This window comes from Amblyomma maculatum, chromosome 10 (genome assembly GCF_055883805.1).
Source record: "Amblyomma maculatum isolate TAMU_Amacu chromosome 10, ASM5588380v1, whole genome shotgun sequence".
NCBI lineage: Eukaryota > Metazoa > Arthropoda > Arachnida > Ixodida > Ixodidae > Amblyomma > Amblyomma maculatum.
Window position 1 is genome coordinate 54,965,731 of NC_139353.1, and position 21,917 is coordinate 54,987,647.

The 21,917-nt window shown below is 43.3% G+C and overlaps 2 protein-coding genes across 2 annotated transcripts; both read left to right on the forward strand.

The window, feature by feature from the left end:
• Positions 1–6,110: 6,110 nt before the first annotated feature.
• Positions 6,111–9,351, forward strand: LOC146176514 (uncharacterized). Its single transcript, XM_084580990.1, has 2 exons — positions 6,111–6,192; positions 8,735–9,351. The coding sequence occupies exons 1-2, from the start codon at positions 6,117–6,119 to the stop codon at positions 9,271–9,273; spliced, it is 615 nt and encodes a 204-aa protein (XP_084437116.1). The 5' UTR covers positions 6,111–6,116; the 3' UTR covers positions 9,274–9,351.
• Positions 9,352–19,338: 9,987 nt separating this feature from the next.
• Positions 19,339–21,244, forward strand: LOC146176515 (uncharacterized). The gene is made up of 2 exons (XM_084581310.1): positions 19,339–19,411; positions 20,506–21,244. The coding sequence occupies exons 1-2, from the start codon at positions 19,339–19,341 to the stop codon at positions 21,054–21,056; spliced, it is 624 nt and encodes a 207-aa protein (XP_084437436.1). The 3' UTR covers positions 21,057–21,244.
• Positions 21,245–21,917: the final 673 nt, after the last annotated feature.

Sequence of the window (21,917 nt, forward strand, 5' to 3'; positions counted from 1 at the left end):
AGTGGCTTAGGAGAGTCGAGAGCAAAGGCGACTGGAGCGACGTCACGTAGATGTGCGGTGAGGTCACTCGCATTTGGCAGGTCAGTTCAAGGGCAGCCAGATGCCGTTTGAAAACAGAGTACGGATATATGTTTGCATGTGCGATGCACTAGGACCAGTGGTGCGTGAAATTTGCTGAAGGAGCTCGCAGGGTGGAGCGCCGGGTTGCGGAAGCCTCTAGAGCGCATGGATCTCGCAAGACTGTGGATGCCTTCTCGAGGTTGCGTTCAGCAGTTAAGAGCTTCTCAGCGGTGGGTAGGAAGGCTGATTTTTTCGTCATAAGACGGTCGCAGGTCTTACCTAAAAGACAGAGCCCATCGACAAATTGGGTCAAATTGCGCTGTGAAGCTACTTGTAGTGTGGTTGGGTTTAATTGTAGTGTTGCTGATGTCCTGTGGCTTAGTTCGAGATTTCTTGGTGTATGATTAAGCTTTGCTACAATACGTGTTAGGCAATGACACCTCAGATGAGGGCTGCCGAGCCGTTCATCGGCCCTCTAGAGCGAGTGCAGAGATCGGGATTAAAGCCGATCCAGGGTGCGTATGCGAGATCGAAAATAGCAGGAATATGCATTAACATGCTATTTCCTTCGCTCTCCACATGAGCATAATGATTCCGACAGATGACGACTAGGCGAACCGATTGCGGGATATGCATATGGACTTTCAGCTGTACCTAAAAAAAAAGTGCCTGTAGAAGCGGAAGCTGCTCGTGCTGCACGGCGCGGAGGATAGCGAAAACTAGTGAGGGCTTTACGGGCATCGCTGCAACATCCGAAGCCAACAAAACCACTAGAAATGTTATTTTTAAAATTTTTTTTAAAAATATCTTCTCAAAATCTTTTATGTTTATCTGTTCCCATTGCCAATTACCGCACTGTCTACGGGGCATGCCACAGACTCAAGCACTTCTTCATTAGCATATCCAATACTGAGACACTATTCATCCCACATTAGTGCTATTCTCTGTAAAGAGTAGGCATAATATTTTTCTGTTTTATCGTTCATGCATACTTCGGGAAATGTGTTCACAGTACGGCATTGAACACTTAGTTTTTTTAGTATGAAAACAAAGCTGTCGTTCTCATTGACGATATGCCAGTGATAAACGGTGTTTGGTCATGCGCTATGCACGCAAATATCGTCCAAGTCCGTAATATTTAGTGAGTGCCTAGAATTTCCAGCATATGACTGAAGGTTTAACGAATAATGAGCTTTCATTTTTCTCAAATATACAATGTAAATCTTCGCTACATTTTGGTAATTTTATCACTTATAACTGTGTCTGTTCAACTGAAGGATTAATTTTTGTTACGCACCTTACCTTTATCTTTCAGACATCGATCCTAGAAAAGAAATTGCAGTGCTCCTAAACACTTTTCGACTAAAATATTTAGCCAGAACGTATTGTGGGGTCCCACGTTTTTGTTTTTCTTTATGTCAGAGGTGTACGTATGTCAGGTATGACCTAACGATGGCGCTGTTCAGATATGTGGTAAGGGTGGACTACATCAAACCTAGACCAGATGTACACCCATTGTCAAAAGTTTAGAGTCAAGGGGGTTGACTTCTGAGCCCCACTAAATGGTTCGTAATGCATTTCCAGGTTTACAAACTTCCTGAAGGCAAGAATAGTTTTCATCCTACCCTCCCTAATGGCTAGGACTTCCACGATTGTTAAAGAAGTCATAATACACGGCTTAAAAGCAAACTCTCTGGACTCTAAACTTTTGACAAAGGCTGTACCTTACCAGAACCGTGTCAATCACATTTGGGTCCAACCGGAGGCTCTGCCGCTTCAGCAGAGAACGTTATTATATTACGGAAGAAACGAAATGGTGTGTGTGCATGGTCCGCTGGGCTCTGCCGCGTTTGGTACAAAAGCCCTAAAAGAGGAGAGGGATTACGATATTTCTTATTTAATGTAGGCATGCACCATTGCCACAGTGGCAGTCTTACTGTGGTGCATGTAACATAGCGAAAGGTTGCAGGCACATCTAATCACTTATTGCTATCTGTCCCGGCTTACACCGCTAAAGCTGTCTCTGCTCTGCACTACGAAATAGCGGCCATTTGGCCTCCATTGAACGTCTCTCTAATAAAGCGTGCACTGAGGTTACACTAATGGCTTTATTATGACGAATGCGCCCTGTTTGATTGTCGTATTTCTAACTGTTCTCTTTTCCTGAGGTGAAGTTACGAACTTTAGTACAAGCCAGTGCTTATGACGTCAGATGAAAAGCTGAGATGCCGATAAACATTGAAGAGAAGGTTGGGTTTGCTTTAGCTGCTAACCTAAATGAACTAAGATTATGTGCACTACTGCCTTGAATACAAGAGGGTTGGACAATTCCAGCCTCTCAGTTCCTCCTCCAGTACTGCCCTGAATACTTCAGGGTTAGTATGGATGAATAAAGAACTTGTCGCCAACTTTTCCAATCGGACATGTAACGACATATCCACCTGGAGTCTTGAAATATTTATCTTAGTTCTGCATACGCCTAGCTTCCTCGCAATTTCGCTAACAACATACATTTTACCTAAAAAAGCATTAACATAGTTTCACTTCCACTGCCTAGGACAGAAACAACGGCTGAGAAATTTGACACGTCTAAACGTTGCACTCTAAATGATATAATTCATGTATCTATAGGCCATCATATGCATTGCGAGCTGGCATTTGCATCATGGCTGTGGCACAATCTTATTCTTCTTGTTATTTCCGTTTCATGGTCCGGATCTGTGGTTACTACCAGTCCTAAGTAGACACAATCGCCTGCTACTTCCAGTGCTTCGCTACCTAACGTAAACTGCTCTTTCTTCCCGAGGTTGTTGAACATTACCTTAGTCTTCTGCATATTGATTTTTAAACCTACCTTTCTATTTTTCCTGTCTAGGTCATCAATCATTATTTGCAGTTCATCCTCCAAGTTACTTAGCAAGGCAATGTCATCAGCAAATAACCGATTACTGAGGTATTCTCCATCAACCCTTATCCCTAACTGCTCCCATTCCAAGTCTTTGAATACTTCCTCTAAGCAAGATGTGAAAAGTACTGGGGAGATTGTGTCTCCTTGCCTAACACTTTTCTTTATGGGAATTTTGTTATTTTCTTTATGCAAAACTATGGTTGCTGTGCAGCCACTATATATATCTTCCAGCACTTTCACGTACGGCTCGTCTACCCCCTGATTTCGCAATGCCTGCATCACCGCCGAGGTTACAACTTAGTCAAATGCTTTTTCGTAATCAATGAATGCTATGTTTAAGGGCTTGTTATATTCCGAGCATTTTTCTATTACCTCGTTGATGGTATGGATATGATCAATAGTAGAGTACCGTTTCCGAAACCCTGCTTGATACTTTGCTTGATTGCCGTCGTTGTCCTGATTCTACTAGCATTAAAAAAATAGCAAGAATAATAAGATTGGGATGGAGCGCATTTGCTAAGCACTCGCAGATTATGACTGGCAGCTTACCGGTATCGCTTAAGAGGAAAGTATACAACAGTTGCATCTTACCTGTACTCACCTATGGGGCTGAAACGTGGAGGCTAACCAAGAGGGTTCTACTTAAGTTTAGGACAACTCATAGGGCTATGGAGCAAAAAATGGTAGGAGTAACATTAAGAGATAGGAAGCGTGCAGAGTGGGTCAGAGAAATAACTCAATTTACTGACATTCTAATGGAAATTAAGAAGAAGAAGTGGGCATGGGCATGAGATGCATTGCGAAGAGAGGATAACCGATTGTCGCTTAGGGTAACAAACTGGATTCCAAGGGAAGAAAAGCGCAGCAGGGGGCGGCAGATAGTTAGGTGGGCGGATGAGGTTAAGAAGGTCGCAGGGGTCATGTGGATGCAGCTAGCACAGAACCGGGCTAATTGGAGAAATTTGGGAGAGGCCTTCGCCCTACAGTGGGTATAGTCAGGCTGATGGTGATGATGATGTGGCACAAACGAGTTCTTACTCATTTTGGTCGAAACTCGTTTGTGCCACAGCCATGATGCAAATGTCAGCTCGCAGTTCTTACTCATTTTCGTCACGGCGCTCGACTACTGTTCCCAAGGACGCGGAATCGAGTCCCGGCCTCGGAGGCAGCTTTTCGATGGAGGCGAAAAGCAAGGCGCCCGTGTGCTGTGCGATGTCAGTGCACGTTAAAGAACCCCAGGTGGTCGAAATTTCTGGAGTCCTCCACTACGGCGTTTCTCATAGCCTGAGTTGTTTTGGGACGTTAAACCCCACAAACCAACCAGACCAACCAACACATTTCGGTCAACAAAATATTATTCAGAATATTAAACCGACCTAGAGCAGCTATTCGGAACTAGCACTGGACCCTTGAAGAGGAGCTTTTTGGAGACCTGAACGAAAATTTAAACAATCTGTTGCTCTTTTCCGAGCGCACGCTATCTCCATGTCAAGGAATCACAAAGATGCCGGACGTCTCGTGACTTGCCTTTTTTAAGCATATGAACGTCGGCACCAAGATGGGATTCTCTAAATGGGTTCCAGCATCCAGACAGCGCATCTTCTCACTACCGTGGCAATTTCATTCCGATGATGTCTTTTTTATGTTGTCGTGTCGAGCGAACGATATATTTTCGACAGGCCAATCAAATAGCAACACCCCCTTTCGCGCCTATTCTAGTATCAATTAATAAAGGAAGAAGTATCCCTAGATATGAGCTCTGCACTTCCCCTCAGCGAGCGTTTAAGAGAGGAGAGAGAAGATCCTTGAGGCTTGTCTTTTAAATACGGAACAGCCTGCACAATTATTTGAGCCACTTCCTTTCACGGGCGGATGTTTTTGATTGCCTGAAAATGATATTGCTACTTCAAAGGCACGTTGGAGAGACCCTATTTCTAGTACAAAATACAAGATAATTGCATATTTATTATCGCACATGCACTACAGCCATGGGACGCCTAAAGGATTGTTAGAGCTCTTGGAGGCGCCGGATGCGTTCTTCGTCGAGCCATTCATCCGATATGTGTGAAGGGCACTAGTACAAAGTGGCGTGCGTTTTTTTAGTCTCGTTTCTTAGTTGTCCACTGCGGAAACATTTCCTGAGTTGTGATATATACAGGCATATTGTGAGCCTGTATAGGCATATTGTGAGCCTGTATTCCAACATTTGAAGAACATCCACTGGAAAACAAGTTCAGCGTTCGGCGGCACTGAAGAAACTTGCCTGAGGAAAGAGCACCGAAAAGTGAGTCGTTCTAGCTGTTTAGCGCGATTTTTTATCACTTGTACGGAAGCTTAAAGCCAGAAAAGTCTGATTCTTTATTAGTGAGGAATATTAATGTAATTAGAGTGATTTCACTAATACCGTGTAGTTTTAAAGGTGCCAGCTGCGTTCTGCGTCTACACCAATATATTCATCACGCCCACAGGATGGCCTTAAAGTGTGCAAGTGCCGATTGCCACAAGGCAATCGTTCTATCTTGTTAAAAAAGTGCGAGATCTTACCACACCAATATTTGCACCAATAGAATTCTGACACTCTTGCTGTAGGTGCAAAGGAGGAATTGTAAGCCAGTGCGTACACCCAAAATAGGTCACTAATCGAGAATCGTAAAGTTACAGCGCTTGAACATCACAATGTTTGTGCGTGGTTGTTTGTATGCGCTTTAAATTACAATGCTTAACAAGCACCAACTTGCCCAAGAAGTTATACTAAGGTCACTTATTGGCTACTCCTCTAAATCCACCGCAAGAATATTTTCCATCGGATTGCACGTGTATGCGGCAAAGCCTCTGAGCGAGTAAATAATTGAGCGGTGGTAGTGCGCCATCTGCCGATCACTAAAATGAGAGCAAAGTACAGTACTATATTAAAGTGTATTCAAAATACTGGCTCAGTCGTGGAAACCGAACGTCTTTGCTGCAGGTTTTTTTCTGATTTGTTTCAGGGCTCAAATTCTCTTGGAAAAAAAAGTCAGCTAGCCATATTGATGAATATACTAAACCATGAGAATCAGAGTGTTATTTTTGGTTCGCACAATCTATTTTTAGTGATTCACATGCTGATTTTCAAATTTCATTCATTTTTTTCCGTAGGTCCATGACCGGCATGGTTCCTGCGGATAGTTTGGCTGTTCTTCTTTTCATGGCCTTAGGTGTTTCTCCGGGTCTTTTCACAACCAGCGGTAAGGAGATAGTCTTTTTGTTTGCAAAAACGTGGGGCAACGACATCATGCATTCCAGAATCGGAGAAATACCTTATTGATTAAATGGGTACAGATGTCTCCAGAAAGAAGAGTACCGGGTCTGCTGCTCTGCGCTAGAGAAGAGGAAGAGGAGAAGAACGAAGTTCGGTAGATGTGGCGATGTGGTAAGAAATGAGGTAACACACGATTGTACTGCATTGCCCGGTGACGACCGCGAAAGCTCAGAGCAATATTTTATATGTCCTGAGAACAGTGCAGTGATGCCTGATTAGGGTTAGGTTACACCACCTGTCGCCCTGCGCGGTAAATCTTTGGGACGCTAGAAAACTTCGTTTTGCGCTGTGATTCCCATTCAGTGCGATGATGTTGTTTCCCTGTCATTCATTTTAATCTACAGTCCTACACCTGCTCATATGTTAACACAGAATTTCAATCTTGTCTCGAAGGAATTTTCAACACGCACACGCGCCCCGCCCCCGATTCTACTGACGTGGCATGTTGACATTCGTCTTGAAGCAGCTACTCGTGTCACCGGACTGCTAACGCCGCCTTTTGTTGCCTATCTTGTTAGTTATGTTGAGATTTTGTGGTGCGAAATCCGCTATGATGCAAAAGCAGCTATGGGGCTATGATGTGCCGAACATAATGTCTTACTTCTTGGACGTACATCCTTGGTCAAAATTTCTGAAGCCAAAGGATTTTTGCCTTGAGCAAAATGAAGCCGGGACCGCGCCATTAATGTATAAAGAGCCGTTAAATGCTATGAGGCAGTTCCTCATTGTAATAAAAAGTCATTTCCTTGCATTTGAAATAAATTTGGCCTTTAATGATAGCGTGGCGGCTCCATTTTGAGGCCGAGACGAAAATTCTTTGGCATTAGGACATTTGACCAAAACTGTACCTCTGAGGGAACAAGCATTCTGTATTCGAGAAATTCAGTGGAGAGGTGCCCTTTGCTCTGAGATGAGGTTTATAGAGGTAAGATGCTGATAGAGTTCATGTGCGCGTTTTTACCTGCCACTTCGACTGCATGCGCTAACTGGACCGTTCAAATATGAATAGCGAACGAACTCAGCGGCCGATAACAGAAGGTGTGCAAAGAGTTTGTGAGTCATTCTCGACACAACACAACACTCTTTCAGGTGGCGGTAACAATACGATGACTAGGAGCATACGGCAGTAAAGACAAGCATAGAAAAGGGCCCTTTGTAGGTGTTGAAATTGCTAATTTGATGTGAATGAGGTTCGTTTATGTTGAAAGTATTGGCATTCTGGCGTGTGGAAAATTATCAGGTACAAATTAAGAACCTCATTTCACGAAAAATAACGAGCGTGCCGCCGTCACTTGGTACTTGCTCCATGAAAGGGCCGGGCAGTGATGACGTGTTGGTGGGTCACGTTACAGCTCATGGAGAGAGTTGAGTCAGATCCGGCCCTCATGGATCCCCAGTACTCTGTCCTGCAGGAGGACCGCCCAGGGACACCTCTACGGAGTTGTAAAGCGGGGCGTAAGACCTACGTTAGTATAGGCCTTCAATTGAATATGTAAAATGTGCGAAGTATGAGAGGCACATAGTAAGGGATTAGCTATAGAGGATGAAGTAAACAATCCGGACCCAAACAAGAATAGCCGTAGAAGGAAGCCACTATTAGTGTGGATTCATATCGATGAATGAGGAGCGCAATTGTTCCCATTTTTTTTTTGTTTTTCAGCTCCTCTAACTTTATTTACTTGACAGTGTTAGTATCACGCTGTTATCCTTTTTTGAACGAAAATATGTTTGCTGACTTTGTTCTATGGATCTTCAATTGCTGTGGCGGATGCACAGGGCTGCGAAAGAAGTGATGAGATAGACTGAATCGATATAACAGCATGCAAGTGTTCTTTGGCGCTGAAGCAGCTGTTTTCAAAATCTACATAGAGTACCTGTCATAATCTGGTTGCATGCTTGGCAGAGTACTTTTGTCGGGTTCCGCCTTTTCATAGAAAAAAGTAGTGATCGTAGCCGACCGTGTGGACTCTACTTTCGCGAAGCACTGCAGTCACTGCGTTGCTTTTTTCACAGAGAGCAAAAGTTACTTTGCGCATACATCGTAACCAATTTAGCCCGCAAAATATTATCAGGTTATCACACAAAAAAGCAAGACAAAATTGGTTAAATTTACCACGCGCGAGTTGTGCCACTGGCTGCCAAATTTGTGGTAAAATACTGCTGAGATGTTTTGTTGTACGGTACCTTATATACGCGCTTAATCAAAAGCAAAATATGGATGATTGGAAAGCAAGAAATGTAGGTCATTTTATCATGCTGCCCCTCCCCCGAAAGCAATACCAGACGAGTATCCTCGCTATTGTGCCAGTCCTCACGCCCTGTAGGTGTGCATCTATTTAGTCAAGGTTTATAGCAGTGCCTAATTCATTGCGGCAAGTATAGCGCTTATAACTTAACATTTTAATTTGTACATTATTGAGTTGGTAGCTTTGTAATGTTCGATTTTCATTCTTTTTTTTTTACTACAGAATGTGACTTCACGAGTATCAACCTGGAAGACGCAGTGAAAAATGTTATGACAAAATTGCCAAGATACATCCATTTCGGAGATCCGGACTTCACACCAACGTTTCCTGGCTTTGAAACCGCTGGTGTGAATATCACTGGTCTAGACCGAATTGACCGCTATGGACCTCTTATTCCCTACTGCCTGAGAGGGCACCGCATGCTCCAACTAGACCTAATCAGCACAGGTGATGTTAAGTTAAACGTCCCCTGGCGGTTTTGCCATGGACCGGAAGGCAGCGTTTCCCTACGCGCCAGCCTTTTCCGCTTCACAGTGCAACTTGGCATTGAGAGGCACAGCGTAGCAGAGGAAGAGGTTAAATTTGCCAATGTTGGCCCCATGGTGCCTGTTTACGTTTCCGACGTTCACCTCTTTGTTAATGGTTTTGGGAAAATAGATGGTGTCGTGAACGAAGTGCTGGGGAAGTTTATTCCACCACATATGTTCAGTGACCTCGTTCTTCCTTACATCAACCATGCTTTGCAAAGAGCCCTCGAGTGAAGCCATACTCACTCCAGTATAGTGTGATGGTATATTTTAGAACAGCCCTCAGCAGCACTTCAAGCGGGTCCACAGCTTAACGTCTTTAATAACGGCAACAAGAAATTCAAAAATGCAAGTGTGAATGAATAAAATCATCATTATAACTATATGCTAATTGCCTTTGCGAATACTTGTAATTTGTGCACTCTGGCACGCACGCAGACACAACACTTGTATAACAGTGCTTCATAGTTTTTGTAGGTTGTAGTTTTTGAAAGTGTAGGTTTTCATCACTGACAGAAGAAAAATACCATGATATCGAAAAAGGGACGCTTCAAATGCTATTATATTTCGTATTATAATTCTTGACCTCATATATGCTAAGTCAAAACTTCCGAAAGTAACACATGAGCTTTTTGAGAAACGAACAGCCATGAACATTCAATCCTAGAACGACCTGCACTCGAAAATTTAAATTGTATATGCTACTGGCGTACCGTTTTTTTTTCAAGAACCCATAGGCCATAGCACACTTTTTTTTTTATTAAAAGCTCTCCTCTAGGACTAACGTATTATACCATCTTACTTGCGCAGCCATGTGTCACTTTTCAAGCGGAAAAAAAAAAAGAGTCGTAATGTAATTTATGGGTGCTCCCGTGATAAGGTGAATAATAAACCCAGCTCATTCGGTATGCAATGATCCTGCCACACAGCTTTGAAGCAACAGTTCTGGCAGATCTCACGTGAATCATTACCTCATTTAGGCGACAGCTCTCACTGCATGAGCAAACGCTCCTGGTTAATAAAGCCGTCTCACAGTATTCATAAGGATATCTGGTGTAACCAAGCGTAATTCCGCAAATACTTCACCCGCAACAATGGCTACAGTGCTTGGCTGCAGCGTCAGGCGCCTTCTTTTGTACCCGTGTCGTAAATTTCTTATCAAAGCAAAGATATTTTTGCTTGTTTCCAAATGTGGCAATTGTCATTCGTGTTAGACATCTGCATTGTTTGTTTCGGTTTATTGGGTTTAACGTGTTAAAGCGGCTCAGGCTATGAGTGGCGCCGTAGTGCAGGTCTCCGGAATATTCGACCACCTTGCGTGTTTTAATGTGCGCTGACATCGCACAGCGCACGGACGCCTTGCCTTTCGCCTCCATCGAAAAGCGGCATCCGCGGCCGGTTTTCAATTCCGCATCTTTCGGCACAGTATTCGAGGGTCCTAACCACTGCACCATTACGGCGGCGACATCTGCATTGATTAACAAATGTTGATAATATGCTACGACCGACGAGGACACTAATAGCTACGGAGAAGACTACTGGCAAATTACAGAATGCGTATCTAACCCTAGGTTTATTTTTGGGGCACAACTACCTGGTGATTTAACAAATTTTTCTGTTTTAGCAGATGGTGCACCGTTTTCTCATGGAATAATAACTCAATGGAAGACACACACTGAAGGCAGAAAAAGGGCAGCGCCTGTTCTTTTTCTTTCAAAGCCTTCCATTATGCTACTATTGCCCTCGAAAACTTGCTTGGAGAAGAATATCACAGAAAATATTTTGACGCTTCGGTGAGTAGATGACAAAACCATTGTTTCGTTGCTGGCTCGGTACTTTGCTCTAAGGGTACTTCATGGAAAGAGAGACGCCTTGCCGAAATCCACTGACATTTTTTTTTTCTAGAAAGCTCATTGCTGGTTTGTTAGTCCTATGAGTTACAGTTCAATCGGGTATCCCATAGAGACCGGTGGGATACTTTGTGGCATCGCTACGGCCATACAAAACGTGCCTCTGGATCGGTTAACGTCAACGGAAATGTTTTCTTTCTGTGTGTGCCATATTCTTATAAGCTGCTGATTCAAAAGGCTTCGTTTCGGTGCCACCAATACTGGTGGGATAAAAGCTGATATCATTGTCATATTCCTCATAATGCTGTTTGCGGTCGTTTTTTTTTTTTATTGCGTTATTTGCTGCATAATCGTCGCTGAAATCGATTGCAGTTTTCCTGTTCTTGCACCCCTGGATTTCTTCTTTGTGTCCCACCCCTGTATGACCCTGTGTAGGCTTACAATATCTGATAACAAATAAAATAACACAGGCTTCAATAGAGCTAAGATAAGCAGGGTAATGCATCTGAGAATACATCATTTCCCTCGCCCGTACCATGTTTCTAACACCCTTCCCCTGGTGACCTTCTTCCCTCGGAGCTACTGAGGAGAGGGCGGGGCTGAGAAGAACTGCCGTAGCGTGTCGGGGTGCCACTACTCCCCCTTCCCTCTAATCTCAACGGACAGCCGCTGCAGTGGTGACGTATGATGCCGCGAAGCCGGAGCACGCTAATGCGAGACCGAGGAAGAACATGGCGAGCTCCCAATAAACAGCCTTTCCCACTGACTGTGCCTCGGTGCGTCGTTATTCTCCGCCCCGACGTTTCCTGAGCTAGAGCCGAGGTGTCTGACTCTGAAAATAGAGCCTGAGCCCCGTTAGAACCCCCCCCCCCCACCTCCCACAAAAAAGAACAACAAAATTTCGCGCCAACGAGGGCCCCGCTGACAGTACAATTGGGGAGGCAAGCCCACGAAAAATGGCGGTATTCCATGCAGCACGTCCTCTAAAATTCGCTGGGGGATCACGGCCAGTATGCGAAGCTTGGACAAGAGACAGAGGCTTCCCATGGCCGCTCTGATATGCCTCGAATGCAACCGCAGATGTGGTTCGCTGAACGAGTCAATCTCGAGGATATCACGAGCTAGTTGTTAAGTTACTGTCAGTTGCCGACGTACTCTTTCCAACCCGCTCAGAAAAGCAGGCCATTTGGTACAGCTAATGCTAAAGTGCCCAGTTCTCCGCCTCTGCCCAGAACCATAGAAGCGGTAGGTTTCTTTTGTCAGTTGCCTAAAATTCGCGCAGCCTCAATGGCGGAGAATGAGAGTGAGAACGCTGCCGAAGCGCGTCGAGCGCTTGTTCAAAGCTCAGCTGCTCAGAAGAGTCGAGAACCAGGGTGAATCTAGCTTTGTCGCAAGGATGTACGGTGAGGTCACTTTCATTCAGCGGGTCAGTTCATGAGTAACCAGATGCCGTTCTAAAAGGGAGAGTGAATATGTGGTCGCATGTGCGATGTCAACAGGAGCGGTTGTACATCAAATTTGCGGGAGGAGCACGCAAGAGTTAGCGACCTGTTGTGCAAGGCTCCAGAGAGCGTGAATCTCGCAAGACTGGAGATGCCGCCTCGAGGTTGCATTCGGCAGTTAGGACCTGGTGAGGAGTCAGTAGGAATACTGATTTTTTCTTCGTAAAAGGTCGCAAGTCTTAATGAAGAGATAGAACCCATCGACAATTCAGGCTAAATTGCACTATGACGCCACTTGTAGCGTGGTTGGCTTTAACTCGTGTTGTTGATCTTGCTACGAAAGAGTTGAAGACTTCCTGCTGTGCTATGATTACGCTTTGATACAATACGGACCAAGCAACGACGCCTCTGATGACGGCTGCAAAGCAGTTGTTCCGTGAAAAGGAGCGACGGCCGAGATTTGGATATAAAGCCACTCCAGGATGCATAAGCGAGATCGCATAACTGCCTGTATATGCTCTGGCATGCCATTTCCTTCGCTATACGCTCATATACTGCTAATTTACCTAATAATTTACTGCTAATTTACCACTAATCAGCATTGTATGCACAGACATTTCGTATATGGTTGCTGGAGTTCAAGGAATATCGCCTTCTTTATAATCGCCTTTAGATTCTTTTTCGCACCGGCACACTATCAAATCCGCTTAAATAAGCTGTAAAAAGCAGTCGGCTCCCACTGACTTCAGCGAACGCACTCCTGTCGCCGCACTACACGTAATCTATTAGTTTGCCTGTGCGGAGAGAATTACTGTACTGTATCATAGTGGGAATTACTGGAAAATACTTCGAAGCAGTGCAGGCATTGTCAAGACAGAATTGATGTGGAGTCACAGAGTGTTGAAAATCCGATTTGCAGTACGCTATCCGTGCTGTATATAAACGGTGTATATAAGTGCCACCTAACGTGTGTGACGCCATAAAAATATCAGTCGTCGAAATTTTCTGTGACCTCCATTACGGAGTCTCTCATAGCCTCACTCGCTTTGGTATGCTAAACGCCGCAAACCAAATCGAACCAATGAAATTATGAGGCTCTTGAGCGCTGAGCAACAGGAAACTGATGTCAAACTACGTCATAAATTTCAAACAAATGATGGTTGCGTGCCACGCTTTGTCTTTATTCCATGCTTCTTTTCGTCAGCATTGTCCAGTCTAACATTGTTTGCCCGAAATGCCACTATATAAGCAGTAAACCCGTCATACGCAATAGAGGTCACGTTACAAACGCGCGAAAACTGTCGACGAAAAACACGCTACATATTTTGGGAGTGCCGCGGACTCACAACCTACGATGTCTGAGCAACGGTGGCGACATCCATGCGTTCATATTGTGGTCAATTGCTCGACTTTCCCAAGAAAGCGATTGTGTAACCGAACACCAGATTGGAAAGAAGCTGCTACAAAATCATTATATACCGACTCACACACAGAGCAGCTATATTCCAAAGTCAGTCTAACTTAGGCTTCCCCTTTCGTCTCTACTAAACGTTCTTGCATCTGTTTAACAATTTGATGTCATGGAAAAGCATCTAGGTTGGTTAAGAGCTAGGTAATAATATGCAATGGGTAATTATTGTTTTTAGAAACAAGCAAATCAAAGATATTCATGCACATTTTTTTCGTAGTTTTTTTTAGGCCGCTTACAAATTAACGGTATTTACTTCTTTGCCTACTGAATCATTCCTACATACGTTTTGCATTCGTATACACACATTATCTTTATACTTATGTTAAGCGTAGAATAAATTGCAGTCTGAACTCGTCTCAGGTCACTCCTAAGTCGCCTGGAATAGCAATCACTGGATAACTAGTCTACCAAATTCCCAATTGAACTATCTCGTTCAGATTAAATGCATGCCGTCAACTTAAGAATGTTTACAAATAAACTGAAAATGGCACACAATCCTTACTAATGAGCCGCCATGAGGTGCCGAACGCAAGACATCAGCAGATTTTGTTGAGATATCTTTTCTTGGTAATAGGCGACTGCGAATACATTCTTGGACGTCCGTATTATTTTTAGTGTACTGATTTTCTTTTTAAAAACTTCGGGCTGCATACCTTCTCAAATTCATTTTTGTTTGTTGATCGCATTGAATATTACTGCAGAGCCTGCGAGGCACGACACGGCCTTAAGCTCTTCTTCATAATTTTTTGCTGTAGTCAGCACTGTTCTCTTCACATTATTGCTATCCTCGGTGGTGAGTGTAGGCATAATAGTTGTGTGCTGAATTGTTCATGCATACTTAGGAATATGCGTTGACAGTACGGCATTTAACACACTTTTTTTTTATTGTGAAAACAACGCTGTCATTCTCAGGGACGCTATGCAAGTAATAAACGGCAATTTGCCATACGCTCTTACATACAAAGATTGTCCAAGTCGCTAATATTTGCTGAGTACCGAAAATTGCCAGCATATGGCGAAAGGTTTCTTGAATAACGATCTTTTGTTTGCTTCAACTATGCCCTGTAAATGTTCGCTTCCTTTTTGAACTTTTATTACTTTTAAATCCTGTGTCTGTTTGCCTGAAGGATTACTTTTTCTGGCACATCTCACCGTTATCTTTGAGACATCGATCCTCCAAAGAAAAAACGATTCCTATGCTCCTAAAGAAATTCTCAACTGAATCATTTAGCCACCACTCATTGTGGGTTCACACGTGTTTGTTTTCCTATATGTCAGAGGTGTACGTACGACCTAACGATGACGCCGTCCAGAGATATCTTAAGAATGTACTACATCAAACCTAGACCAGATGCAGTTTACCAGAACCATCTCAATAAAATTTGGGTCCGCCCCGAGGCCGTGCCCCTTCAGCAGATAACGCTTGCACGGCTTGCATAGCTAAAGCGGGGCTCTGCTCTAAAAAATGAAGGCCATGTGACATCCATTGAACGTCTCTTATGGGAAGGGTGCACTGAAGTTACATTCACCGCTTTATTCTGAATAATGTACCCTGTCTGAGCGACGTATTGCTGCCTGCTCTCTTTGCCCGTGGTAAAGTTATGTTCCTTTTCACAAGCCCGCACTTATGACGTGACGTGAAAATCTAGGATGCCGATGACCATTGAAGAGGAGGGGGGGGGGGGTTATTAGCTGCCATCCTACATGAACTTTGAAATGGACAAAGCCCGAATAATGATCAGAATACGCAAAGCAGTGCGCTGGCCATAGGGGAGGGGGGGGGGGGGGGGGGGGAAGGGTTACGGGAGATAAGTATACTGAGAAATGAATCAGGGAGCATATTTAATTCAATTGCTTCCGCCTATGCTTGTTATTTTTTCAATAAATTACCTTTCCCGGGTCTTGTCAGGATGTCCCTCACGTTATATAGGACGTAAGCGGCCATCTGGTGAGACTTTCAACGCCCATTTGCGTTCAATTCAATTGCATATTCCCACAAAAATATAAGTAGACTGCTAAGGAATAAGCTTCAAGGAAGCAGCTTGAGACGCCTTCCACCCTATTAAGAGAAACGCCACATGAGCGATGCATTCATGATTGTTTAAAGGGGCGATGACAGTGCTCTTGCATGTATCGCTGTTTTGTACGCTTGTCAATAATAGACAAGTTTGTGATTCTACTCGCAACCTTTTATTGCCTAGCGTGCGGTGATACTGCAAAACAGGTTATAGAAATTGATGTCGAGGAACTCCTCCCACCGAGAGCGAGCGCCATTCTCATAAAATACCAGCGATAAGAATTTTTTAATCATGTGCGCCCTAGCACTTTCTGACAGGGTTGCCTCTCTAGACATGGGTATTTGTTGCTGTACACACCTCTTCAATATTTTTTTTAACGGTGGGCTTATAGCTGAGCCCATAGCCGAATACGTTTTTCTCAACGCTATTGACGGGTGCTAACAACCCTTCCTGCTTACTCCACGTGCGCGAAATACCGTAGGGCGCGTGTCTGTGAAGGCCGAATTTCCGGTCGCCATCCTTCCCGCTTGCAGTTGCCGCCAAAAGATTCCAGTTTTTTCTCTGACTTGCGCAATCGTGTGTCCGCAAACATAGAAGCTGTTTGTGCGCTGTTTCTTGCGCACACGTGTTGTCGGAAAGCGTGCGGACACGATTGCCTGCATCCCTTTCCTTTGGTTTAAATTTTTTCTTCGCTTTATATAGGAGCGCGGTCGTGCTTGGCTAGTGACAATGACATGCCTCGTGTTGTAAGGTAAGCCCTCAAACATTATTTGATCAAAGGGGTTTTTCTGTGTTAAGTGCCTTCTTGTTAATTTCAGCTTATTGAAAATCTTGGTACGCTCTTGTTATGCTACATTTAAATGGTACCAGTTCAGGTTAATCCTTTTTTTTCACCTTATTGGAGTGAAATATTTGTGTTTGAAACTAGATTTGTTTCCTGCACGTCTTTCTTTATCAATTGAAGAAGTCTATAACTAAGAACACGCGGCCCATTCAGGAGAATGATACTCATACAGCCAGTAACATGATTTTTGCTCCAATTGTATTGTTTTAATTTACGACATCAGCTATTGGCACCGTCGTTTACTAATATGTCGCAGGTTGCATTACTTTCGACATTCAAAGCTGCTGCAGACTACAGCAGCTTGATCGCAGAGTCCGAAAATTGAAATCCAGGGAGATATCAATCACAATAAATATGAAAGGAGATAATGAAGTTGCCCTGGCAGTAATCTGCAGTTGCATGCATGAACGCAGGTATCGTTCCGTTTGGTTCCACTTAAAGATAAAGTCAGAATATCACGCACATTTAGAAAAATAAGGAAGGGCAACTCTTCGTGGAAAATTGCAGTACACTATAAGGCATGTGAACGGTCAATAAAGCAGCCTTTATAGTTCTTTGATGAAATGGCGATTTTTCTAGGAAAGAAAGGTAGACGCTCTAGAAAACAATATAAAATGATGGTTTCGCGGTAGGGATGTTAAAAAAAGCATGGAAAAATGAAACGCCCGCTGTTATAGCTTGCTTTGAAATCATGAAATTAGCTATTGCCTTGCTTACCTAGCGTGGAGTTTATCTACAGATATCCAGTAGACTTTACATCAGTGGTGTCTTTAGAACCGACTATCAGCTGGTGACTCTGGCATATTCAGAATCCAGTAATAGAACATCAAAATCGCCATATATAACTGAATGAAGCGGAAAACTAGCTACCGTGTCTATACGCCCATTAATAATGTAACATGAGTGACTACCCCACTATAATAATGATCAACCGGACGATTTCACCTGTATGGACTTTTATAGGCGTGGAGAAATCTGTTTTGAATTGATTTTTAATATTTTCACACAAAATAAAGTTTTGGGAGTAGCATGTGAACCGAAAATATAAAATAAAGACATTGTTAAACTTCTCCATGGTTCTTTTGAAGATTTCGGTCTTTCCAACTGTGCTTCAGATGTCTTCGTCTTCATAGCCTTCATCTCCTTCGGGAATCTTGCGAAAATAGCTTAATTTGGCATCTGACTTCCTAATAAAACCTCAAAAGACGAGAAACCACTTAGATGAACATGACAAGGCGTCGCAAAGAAAGATTGAACAAAGCCAAACCAGTAAATTAGTGCTAATTAATATTTCTGAGGCATTTCACTTTTACGCCAAGTAAATACATGCGCTTAGATATATATTGAAGCTCATCAAGTTTATCATTGTGCCGGTTTATTTTCCTTTTTATGTGTACCTTTCATACAAGGAATCTGATAGCGGATCTAACTCTTGACGTTCCTGAGGCTGGATCGTTACCTTGATAGCTGAGGTACCATAGTAAGAATAAACAGTTTTCGAAATGTTGCAGAGTATATGAGCGTATTTTCGAAAAGCGTAATATAGTACAATTAACAAATGTATATAATTAGTAGCAGGAACCGCTTGACTTTCGAAATCTTACGTACTGCTTAAGAAGTACTGAAATATTGTGTATAAACTTGGAAGTAACAATTGTCAAGCCTATTATTTGGAGCTAAAGTCTACTGTGCGAAAAAAACTCCATGGCAAATAAATTCACGTGTTGCCATCTGGCACTCAGTGTTATGCTTTGAACAGCTGTTTTAGTGTTATTCCGAAGATCTCCACAGTTACTGTGACAGTGCTAACCTGAAAAAAAATCTAGGTATGTAAAAATGTCATCAATTAATCAGAATTGAGGTCAGAAGTTTTATGAAGATGCAAAATGCAGTCCAAGCACACTGCGGTGTACTTTGGAGCTGCCCTGTCAATCCCACCTCCCCCACACCTTTAATAGACCATTCAATTGAATCCTGGACACCTTGCAGAGCGGATAGAAGATATTTAGTATATTTACACTATCATTGTTTTCATAACATCGTACAACGCCTGCTGTGTTAAAGTAACTTCCTTTATTCCCAATTATTGATGACAAGCGCCACAAGTGCTATGAGTGCTGCTGCGACAAATGCAGATGTAAGTCGCTCGATGTTACTTGCGAAACAAAACAAAAATGAGATCGGAATAAATTGTAGTTGTGGTCACAACGAAAAGGAAACTGCACTTCCGGCGGAAGAATCTTGTGGACAAAGGGTAGCGTTTGGTAGCGGGGGGCAACTGTGTGGATCCTAAGATCGAATACGTAGACCGTGCTAATGCTGTGGGGATGCAAACGCGTCACACCTTTCATATGAGACGTGCCCTAATCTCGGGCAAAAGGGCTGCATCTCATTAGAAAGAGTAAATAATTAAAGAGCAATAGTAAACCATTTATTATAATAGGAATCAAATGGCGAGTTCAGTTATTTCCCACTTTTCTCAAAGTTAATTCAAGTTCTCTCAACATCTCATTTAAAACATTACAATTTAGAGAGACGACGTACCACACAACGAAAAAGCGACCAAACATTTGCACCAGGCCATTCCTATTATTGGTGCATTCGCTTGCATGATTTAAAGCAACAAATAATCAGTTTATGCACGCTTTCAGGTGAAATAAGTAGGAAGAAAAAGATGGTCCGCAATAAGGTACTGATTTTCATCGTGCTTGCATTTCTACAAAACGGCGCTGTCGAAGCTGTCGTAGGTAAGTCAAGTCAAATTTACAAGTTCTGCCTAGGTCCTTTGGGAAACATTGATCTGCATATATTGACACATTTTATAGTTATATAATATCTGTTTTTTTGTTTTTTTTTTTTCTTTGCAGACGTTTAGCCTCTAGCTATGCAACAAGGGCGTCCTGTTGCACACGTATACATTGATAAAGCTCCTGTCTCCTTTGAGAGCATTTTCTATCATTACAGGCTAAAAACGATATATTCGGCTACAAAGGTGGTTCTCAAAACTCTTTTATCAGGAAGCGTTTCTGCCCGACATATTAAAACGCGACCTACCTTAAATTTTATTCTATTAGAGAAGTGAGAATTTTTATTGTTGCCTTCTTTGTGCCCTTAACTCCTTTGTAAAGTGGGTTCATTTGCTGCTCGTGTTTACCCATTTCAAATCTTGCTGCAATAATTGGTGTGCACTTGTCACGGTGGCTGCACCTGTAAAGCGACCATCGCCAGCCGATCACTTGGTCAGGAAGTAAAGTCCCGTCTACTGCAGCTGTATTTTACGCTATAGCGTATAGTGCCCGCTCAGTCGAGAAGCTGCTGTCGTACTCTGTTTCTCCCCTGACGTTGTCGGGAGTTGTTAAAAGTGTTCGGAACGTAATAAGAAAAATTTCGGTAGTTCTCATCCTAGAAGACTAATGATTGGTCGATAAGTGCTAGTTAATAGGAGTTAGAGAGATGGGGGATTGGGGCTAACTAAAGCCAGGGCTGAATAGTTATTTACCGATAATTAAAAAAATAGCAATAAATTAACATTAAGAACTACCATGAAAAACAGAGGAAAAAAGAAACGAGAAATGCTTTCATTGCGTAGCAGTCTGTCGTAGCAAAAAGCGCGATCACGTCACTCTTAAAATAAGTCTTAGCGTTTCCCTAAATTTTTGATATCACACACTGAGAAAACGTGGTTGTGCTATGTAATGTCTTTCTACGTTAAGGAACACACGTGGGTTCAATACCTGCGTTGCTATTCAGTTTTTCTTTCTCCATCACCCAAGTATTTTACTTGATGGTAAACTCTTTAAACCACGCACTAATACAAGGCAACGCTTCTGCTGTTGGACAGGAAGCCGATGTCTCTTCTCGGACGTAGACGTGGAAGGCCTCGTTGACAACATGCTGGAGAAGATGCCCGAGGAGTGGACCATTCAGCCTGGCTTCACAAAAACCCTCATCCCTGGTGTAGAAATCGGGGGCTCGAATGTCACCGGACTGCGCCTCTTTCGTCGCTATGGTCCCATTCACCTTTACTGCGAGAAGGACACCCGATACCTGCACATGGACCTCGTCAATAGTGGAGGAGGGATTCAAATCACGTTTCCATGGCAGTTTTTTTGTTCTGGAAGTGGTGGCACTATAGGACTCGCCGTGGGCTTCATGCGGTTCACGCTTCCCCTGCGCATCGACGGAACGGCAACCGCCGTTAAACTGGCGTACGAAGGCCCCGCCACTCCTGTAGCAATAGAAGGCATACACCTGAGGCTGACCGGCGCGGGAAAACCGTTGGAGGAAGCGGCCGCTATGGTTGGCAAGTTGGCGCCAACGCACCAGCGAGAAGAGTGGAACCGCCTTTTTTTCACAACAATTTATGAAGTTCTGGAGAAAATCCTTGAGTAAGGTTTGTCATTTCTTTCGTGGTGCTCGGACAGCAGTGACGCAGGAGAAGAGGAGAGTGCTTTCTGGGATAATGAATTTCTGCTGACGTCTCAGCGTAGGGAAAAGGGGATATAATAAATATTGACAACAATTTTTCCTAACACTGTTATCATGTCAAGACGACGCTTTAAGTTGGTCGCAATGGCACTGTCAAGTTTAAGTTTTTGGACTACATCTATAACACAAGTGTCACTTCAATTAAATCACGTGCGAGCATGACTAATCCTGAAAAGTGACGTTGGATGTCCAGAAAGCCTTTTTTTCTCAACTTCTTACGCGCTCAAAGTTTCAGCAATCTTACCAGCTCATTGACAGCTAAAGCGCACCAGTCACTCAAAAGTGATCTATGCACCTGCATATTCGTTGCTTCTTTGTACAGACCACTCTGGAGTAGAATTATGTGCCTGCCAACCCCGTGCAGCCACATTGCTTCAAGACTGACTTTGAATTGCTCGTCACTTAAACATTATGAATAATACGCCTATCCCGCATGTAATACCTCTCACCAGGACCCTTTGTGATGCTAATAATGAATAAATTATTGAACATTTTCTGAAGACCTTCTGGTATTAAGAACCTTTCGCTGTGGGAGTAGACGCTGGCAATCTCGTGCAACTGCACATCCGTATTTGGATGTATGGAGATGCCCACTTCAGTTATTGTGTATCGTTATGTGCCTTAAACTTTCAGCACAAATGCATCTCATAATTTGCATGAACCGCTTGCAAAAGACATTGCATGCTTCATACACGACAAGTCTGTAATCCAAGCTATCAAGTGTTTATTTGGCGTGTGTGGTTAGTTGCAATGATCCAAGAACTA

Coding starts and splice junctions, on each gene's coding strand:
- LOC146176514 (XM_084580990.1), top strand. CDS start 6,117: ATGGTTCCTGCGGATAGTTTGGCTGTTCTTCTTTTCATGGCCTTAGGT. Junction 6,193..8,734: donor GGGTCTTTTCACAACCAGCG/GTAAGGAGATAG, acceptor TTTTTACTACAG/AATGTGACTTCACGAGTATC.
- LOC146176515 (XM_084581310.1), top strand. CDS start 19,339: ATGGTCCGCAATAAGGTACTGATTTTCATCGTGCTTGCATTTCTACAA. Junction 19,412..20,505: donor CGCTGTCGAAGCTGTCGTAG/GTAAGTCAAGTC, acceptor GCTGTTGGACAG/GAAGCCGATGTCTCTTCTCG.